Source organism: Hydra viridissima, unplaced genomic scaffold (assembly GCF_058129835.1).
Source record: "Hydra viridissima isolate aposymbiotic clone 2 unplaced genomic scaffold, HvirCarnegie_v1 scaffold_4, whole genome shotgun sequence".
NCBI lineage: Eukaryota > Metazoa > Cnidaria > Hydrozoa > Anthoathecata > Hydridae > Hydra > Hydra viridissima.
In genome coordinates, this window is record NW_028324303.1 from 8,287,784 (window position 1) to 8,295,861 (window position 8,078).

The 8,078-nt window shown below is 28.3% G+C and overlaps 1 protein-coding gene and 2 long non-coding RNA genes across 6 annotated transcripts; 1 reads left to right on the forward strand and 2 right to left on the reverse strand.

Annotated features, from left to right (window-relative positions):
• Nucleotides 1-2,342, reverse strand: LOC145185711 (uncharacterized). The gene is made up of 3 exons (XM_090084310.1): nt 1,994-2,342; nt 1,711-1,920; nt 1-1,635 (listed from the first exon to the last, which is right to left on the reverse strand). The coding sequence occupies exons 1-3, from the start codon at nt 2,219-2,221 to the stop codon at nt 481-483; spliced, it is 1,593 nt and encodes a 530-aa protein (XP_089940436.1). The 5' UTR covers nt 2,222-2,342; the 3' UTR covers nt 1-480.
• Nucleotides 2,343-3,753: 1,411 nt separating this feature from the next.
• Nucleotides 3,754-7,176, reverse strand: LOC149889694 (uncharacterized). Of its 4 annotated transcripts, XR_016452262.1 has the most exons (5): nt 5,922-7,176; nt 4,853-4,923; nt 4,559-4,741; nt 4,389-4,436; nt 3,754-4,001 (listed from the first exon to the last, which is right to left on the reverse strand). It is a non-coding gene; the product is annotated as an uncharacterized LOC149889694 (long non-coding RNA). The 4 variants fall into 4 exon arrangements; XR_016452260.1 differs by having other exon boundaries at nt 4,559-4,923; XR_016452259.1 differs by lacking the exon at nt 5,922-7,176 and having other exon boundaries at nt 4,559-5,157.
• LOC149889695 (uncharacterized) lies at nt 3,927-5,891 on the forward strand. Its single transcript, XR_016452263.1, has 2 exons — nt 3,927-4,007; nt 5,576-5,891. It is a non-coding gene; the product is annotated as an uncharacterized LOC149889695 (long non-coding RNA).
• Nucleotides 7,177-8,078: the final 902 nt, after the last annotated feature.

The following is an 8,078-nucleotide window of genomic DNA, read 5'->3' on the forward strand; positions in this document are numbered from 1 at the left end:
TGTTTTTATTTAATTTCATACATAAATAACATCTACAACAGCACAGTTATAAATATCTGTAACAGTACATTCATGCCAATATATGTATACACTTATGATTAATATGAATTTATATACATCCATTTAGATGCTTAAATAAATGTACACACAGACATGAATATACATATTTTTAGTATATTCCGATAACATATATAAAATTACTTTTCTTTTTCTACAGAGCAATGTTAGTTTCGCCCCATTTTCAGTTAGTACAAGAAAATTAAATGTACTTTACAAATAATATTACAATGCTTTGTTCCAGTACTCACTTAAGAATTTTATTGAAAAACTCATACTTTTAACAATATCGGTCAGTTGGTCAAAATTGACGCAAATTTGGATCAATACAAATATAAAGATATACTAGAAAACGTATTGAAGCCGTATGCTGATGATAACCTACCTGTTACTTGAAATTTAATACACTTATGATTAATATGATTAATCTTTTAAACACTGAACAATTGGAACCAAACATGTAAATGACTCTAACATTTTTATTTCAAGGGAATCTAAGTTTTCTAATATTTTGTTTGAATTATTTCCGTCCCAGCCTCTACCTTGATAGCCTCTCTGAATGACATTTTTCGACTTTAGCCAATCATCAAATCCTGGCCAGACATCCAAAAAAAAATTTCCTAGCAGTGAAACAAAACCAATTAATAAATGAAGTTCAGGTGGAGGGACTAGTTGCTCAATTAATGTATCTGGATCTAGATCAATATACAAAATTCGAGGATTAATGCAGTTCATGAAGTCTTTCATGGATGATTTAACTGATTTATTTCCTAAATACTTATTGTACCAATAATCAATACTGCCGAGAGTTCGTTTTTTCCCTGAATCTAATGTGGATATTCCCTCACACCATAAACAAGCTCTTTTCCCAGAATGCCCAGATAAGCCAAATAATGCATTTCCACATTTTAGGTCAAAAGCAACATAAAAATTGACACATTGCAAATTTAACTTTTCTATAATTTGCCTCAAATTATAATTAGATTCAGGAATATCTTCAACAATAGCTAGAAATTGTGATCGTTGTACACCACTATTCAAAAACTCATCTGAATCATCATTATTCTTATGACAATCAAAGATATTGATAATCACTTTAAAAAATGAACCACTGCCATCCAATGAAATTCTTATAAAGGCTGAAGTTGGATCTAAACCACGTAATTTTAACAACTCTAGCACAAAATCTGATGTATTTTGAACATAAACAAGATCTCTTAAAGTTACATGTCCTATACTGTCAACAAATGCACACTTCTGTACATAGTAGTAATTAGAAATATAATCTTCTAATTCAGAAAGACGACCAAAAATATTAGGCTCTATGGATAGTTTACTTCCTAAACCTTTGCGTAGAGTAGCAACCATCTCTTTTGTTTTTCTATTTGATAGCTTTAGTACAACCTGTAATTGCTTGACTATTTCAAGGGAAAGCTGCTGGATAGAACTTCTTTTTGCTTTATTTTCTGGTGTGCCAATTGTGACTTTAAGAGGATTTCCTCCTGTAGATAAACAAAAAGTAGATCCATCAATCAAATTTTCTGAAGCCATTTTACTTTTTATGATTCCAGAAACAACCTAAATATAATTTGTACTAAAATATAACTTTTGTAGTTAATACTTATGTACTATCACCAAAAACTTTTTTTTTACCTGCTCAGCTTGAAGAGAACCTAGTAGGAATGCTAATGAAATAATATTAGTCACTGCACTGGTGGGTTTACAGTTATGAGGATAACCAGGTGCAAGATATATATAGCAAAAAGAACATAAGCTTGATTCAGATTTAGGTAAATTGATTGTCTCATCTTGAAGAGTGGCATTGGCACTGGAAGAACTTCTCAAAAGAGTTTTCCACTCAACCTAAATAAAGGAACTTTTATGAAAAAGAAAGTAAGAATAATAAAAATTAGGACATAAAAATCATTAAATATACCTTGGCTACTTTAGCTCCCCATTCATCACGAGGCGAATCTCCCTTTTTAAGTCTATAAAGATTTCTTCTGCACCCAGAACAAACAACTGATGGATAGCATTCGTTTTTCATCGAATATCCTGGAAAGATAAACAGCTGAATTTGTTCCTCTAAGTTTTTATTCATCTTTTTTAATGATGTAGATCTTTCGCTATACTTTTCCCAGCAGCAACAACAAGTAGAATTCATAGTTATTCAAAAAAAATACTTATAGCAATAAGATTAAGCGATTGAACCTTTCGAAATTTAAAAGTATTTAACTACCGAACTGAACTATTTTCTCCTTTATGAAATATATTAGTTTAGTTAAAATAGGGGGTAAATTAGGTAAAGTTTTATGTAATAAGTGCATTAGTTGAATCTTTTAGTTAAAATAAAAATTAAAACATTTAATTTATTTTTTATTAAAGTTTTTATTATATAATTATTAAAGATGCATAAAGTTGGATGCATTATACTAAAAAATAAATGTTATTAAACCTCCTTTATAAAATTTTTTTTTAGTGGTTTCCAGTGATAAAAAAAATTTTTATTCAATTTTTTAAGTTTGAGATTCGGCAAAAAATTAAAAAATTTTATTACAATTTTAGAATATAGTTATATCTAAAATTGTATGATAGCAACGCATTTTGATTTCAGAAATAATTTTTTTTGAAACAATATGGATAATACTATTACATAGTAAGGATTTGGTTTGAGTGCCACGACATAAAACCTGGCGGTCTCTTTGGTTCACAGTGTACATGGCAGTTTAAAAATGCTTAAACAAAAATGCTCATTAAAAATACATGCTTTATATATCTTTCCAACTCCTGAAACGAATAGTATTTTATGAACTTTAAGATGCTTTTAGTTATAATACCTTTAGACAAAATGCAGTTTAGGTCGTTCACCAAAAAAAAAATCACAAATTCAAGAGAAAAAAAAAAAGCGAGGCAAAAAAGTTTGACATTTCCGACAAAAATAAGAAATACTCTGTGATTTAAACCTTAAAGTGGGAGGCATAATTTGAGAGTAGGGTAAAAAGAACACTAAAAATATCTTTTTCGACCTTTAAACTATATCATAGCAGCTTCAATTTAATAAGGAAAATTTGTTTCACTTTACTCTATCCATTCTAGTAAACCAAACATAGCCTTTTTGCAAAAGCCTAGTTTTAGATGTCAAAGTTTAAACACAGCTAAATTTTTATTAAGCAAAGTTCATTGCTCAAATCAACCTTTTTCAGATTTGTGAACTATTCTTGATTAATTTTTTTGTCTTTTATAACCATAAGCTTCAGTAAATGCATAATTATAATGGGTTTACTGAGGGAGGTTTTTTGACGGAAATTTGACGGGTAGAAGTCGACAGAAAGAAGACGGGTAGGAGTATCTGTATCATGAATTTAGAAAATTGACGGTAACACGCATAGTTTTTGGATAATTGGCGGCACCTTTGATCTATAACAATGCGTTGAACGTCCATCTATTAATACGTCCTTGAGTTAACGGATTAAAGTTTTAACGGATTGAAATCCGTTGATACTTTTCCGAAAAAACAATCCTTTTAAATAAAGAAGTTATTACGTTAGTGCATCAAATAATGTAAATCTAATAATTACTACCCATCTGATACAAGCAGTACTAATTATACAAACTAACATGGTTGAGAGAAATATAGTGCTCAATTTGTTAGCAAGCTTCAAAAACTCTTTAACTGGACATTGAAAACTAATCAAATATTTATAATAATGTAATTCAGTACACAAACTTTTAATTACAATCAAAATAGTTTTTAAATATATTTTTAATAGTCATTATATTTGAGGTTATAAAACATCTGTATAAAACAAACACACACACACACACCCATATACATAATAGATGTTTAAACTAAACCAATTGTTAACAAACTAGGTTTTAGGTTTTAACGCTGCTGTTCTTAGTACATGTTTCACGCCTCAATTCCAGCAACGTGTTGTCAATTCCTAAAGGTAAATATAACATAAAATACAATAAAGAAAATATGGAACCTAAATGATATAAATTGTATGAAATGAAAATAAAATTTTACTAATTACCTTTAAGAAATATTGTTATTGCTAATTCTTTATTTATAAATTAATAATAGAAATTATTTTATTTTATTAATTTCTGATACCATTCTAAAGATAAAGTTCAATGCAAGAACTAAGTAATATCTTTAATAAAAATGTGTAACAAAAGATAATCTTATCTGATAACTGAAAGGTTCTATAATTTCCATATACTTCAAAAACTGCCAGGAACAAAACAAAAAAAGGTTTCTTACTTAAATAACAATAAATCAAAACAAGAATAAATAAGCACACCAAAAGAAATGAAAATAACAATACCAGAATTTCAATTTCATACCACATGCCTCGTGTCTAATGTAGTAAATTCTAAACAAATATAAACAAGGCATACATAAACTTAGTTGTACCTAACCTAAATAAATATCCCCACCAGAAGAAATGCAAATCAAAGTCTAAAATCTTTAATTTTACAACTAATTTAAACTTACAGTGAGATATTGCATGCTATGTGTCTAAAATAGCAAATTATAAGAATATAAACAAGCCATATAAAGATAATTGTGTAACTAACCATTTTGTTTATACTAAAACTGTGTAACTATAAAAAAACTAGCAAATTAAACTTATTGCAATAAACCTTTTATCTACGATGTAAATGTGATTTAAAGATCCTGTAAACAAAAAATATTGTTAACAACTCATTTTTTTACAATATTTGTCTGATGTAACTGACAAATTTATTTTTTAAAAAACACACAACGATTAACAGATAACTTTAATACTTGAACATGATTAAACCATTGTAAGCTGATGTCCATGTTAGTCCTTAACTTGCTTAAACTACATATTAAAGCTAAAAACATATAAGATAATAATACAAATATTAAAAATTATAACGCATCTATATATTTTTTTTATTGTTATATGATTAGTATTGTTATATGATTATAGAAAAAACAATTCAAAACTTTATTATTTTTTATGTAAAGTACTTCAATATGCTGACAAATAAAACTCTATAAAACAAGATTTTAAAAATAATTTATGAAAAGAATATCTTTTTATTTTTTAGTTTTAAAAATTTATATATATATATATATATATATATATATATATATATATATATATATATATATATATATATATATATCAATCAATCAATACCAATATACTTCGTGTTAAGGGTGTTACAAAAAACACAGGTCATTGCAAATAGTAATTCACTAATAAAATGCAATGACCTAAATAATATAAAGAAAAGAGAAAAGAAAAACATAAGAAATAAACTAGTCACATAGCAAAAGTAGAACTTTACAAAAATTTATAAGTAACACTTACAAAACAGACTTTTAAAAGAGTTAAAATATAAGTCAAATAGTTATTGTAATATATTCACATATACATACATATATACACATATACACAAATAAGAAATTATAATATGTACATAAACATAAAGAAAAAAGTTATAGAGGTAAAGAATAAAGTTAAGCATAACTTTTTAGGTAAAAATGATGGAGCGACTTTAAGAACAGATTCTTGGATCTAAGGATAAAATCTGTTGTACGGAAGGGTGTTCCAAGAAAGGATACACTGATATGTAATGGAATTTATTTCATGTTTAGTTGTCTGTTTTATACACACACACACACACACACACACACACATACACACACACACACACACACACACACACACACACACACACACACACACACACACACACACACACACACACACATACATACATACATACATACATACATACATACATACATACATACATACATACATACATACATACATACATACATACATACATACACTTGAACAAAATAAAATGAAACTAACTAGTGGCAGTTGAACTTGCAGCTTGATCTCATCAGGAATTATTGTTGAATGCTGGGTTTCATAATGTTTTCTAAACTTTATGAAACTAATGAAAACTCTATTGCATTTATCAAAAGTGCATTTGACTTCTGAACATCTCGAAGTCAATTCATGTAAATTTCGAAAATGAGAAAAAAAGATATGTAATGATCAAAAATATAATCTACAGAGGAAGCACTTCATAATTTCTTTTAAAAGTTGAAAAAAATCCGTTGAAAAAACCATTAAAAAAAAATATTTTTTTTTCAACGGATTTTATTATTTCGTCCGTTGAATTTATGGAATTTAAGTAATTTGTTAACTTCACTAATAAATTTTGTTGTTTTTGGAAACGAATTACTTCGTTAATTTAACGGATACACGCAATCCGTTACTTTTTCTAACGGATTGTTTTTAGAGTGTACACTGTGAGCCAGAGAGACCGTCAGGTTTTATGTCGTGTCACCCAACTAAAACCTTTATTATTAGTTTAGTAGACATCATCTTTCATTCAAATTTGTTCAAGAGACATCATCTTTCATAATGGATTTGATAAATCAATGTGCTCTAGACCTTCATTTAGCATTTGTACAAATTTCTATGGATGGTGGAGGATCTTTTTTGAAAGTTATAATCAATGTCTTTTATGCAAATGAAAGTACAAAGTCTGCAATTTACATGAATAGTGGTGTTCAGCGTTGTCTATTCTTGCAATAGTTGAAGATATTCCTGATACAAACCATAACTTAAAAATAATATTAGAAAAAATCAATTTGCAAGATGTCAAGTTTTTTGAAGCATTTGATTTAAAGTGTGCCAATGCTGTGTTCGGTCTGTCAGGCCATGCAGGAAAAAGAGCTTGCTTGTGGTGTGAAGGGCTGAGAAATGAAGAATGTGGAAAACTAAGAACTCTTGGGAGTCTAGATTATTGGTATGAAAAATATGTTGTGGAAAATAACTCCAAGAAATCTAACATTATATGAACGTGATATATCCAATGATTCTCTACCTGGAAGAGAATCCAGATACTCTAATCAAGCATTTAGTACCACCTCCTGAATTGTGTCTTTTAATTGGAGTTGTATCTACTTTAGGATGTCTGCTTATGGATACTTGTTTTGGTTGAACTGTTGAGTTAGATTATAAGTTAGCATTTGCTGAATTAAAAAAATCCTATCTACCCAAGACCTTGCACAGGTTCAAGGGGAAAAATTTTTAGTAAGTTGGAAGTTTCACATTTTTTAAAGTTAATGTTAAGTTTTTCTTCAATTAAAGTTGACTTTAATTGAAGAAAAATTTAACATTAACTTTAATATGACATTGCCCTAGAAATGCCCTAGAAACAAAAAGTCAGCAAGTCCAGGACAGTTACTATAATCCTGTCAAAACGGCTGTTTTCATAGCCACAAAAAAATTTTTAAAACATTACAAATGGCTTGTTTTGTAATATCTCAAGAGCTCTAATTCACAAGAACAAGTTTCATTTTAGGTGTTTATGTTTTTATAGTGTGCCACAAGATTAAGCAAAAAGTTAGGGGAGCGGGGAAAAAAAATCAATTTGCTCCTATTACATGTTTGAAAAGCTTTTTCAAATCCAATTGAAAAGGTTTCTTATAGTAATACCTACAGTAGAATCTTAAAATAGTTTAGAAATCAACAAATGATTTTAATGGAAGAAGTATTTAATTTGGTTATGATAAATATACGTGATAAATACATGTAAAAACTTAAAAATTAATTTTTCCAACCTTAGCACGCAAACTAGATTTTAAAAATATTTTAAATTAACCATATAGATTAATACTAAACTAAAAATAAAGGTTTGGATTGAGTGACACGACATAAAACCTGGCGGTCTCTCTGGTTCACAGTGAATACGATGGTTTAATCTACGTGGGTTCTCGGTAATTTTGAAAGCTAGGAATAGTCTAATTCTTAGCTTTCAAAATTACCTAGAACCCACGTATTTGACGACTTCAAACCATGATTTTGGGTCAAAAATGGAGCCATTTTGCAGGTTAAACTATTGGAAAACATCTCACGCAATATTCTTTTAGGCGTGGTTTTATGTGATATTTTTTTTTTTGTAGTATCATTATAGAAAAAATTCGATGACATTCCTGGAAAAATTGATGAAAG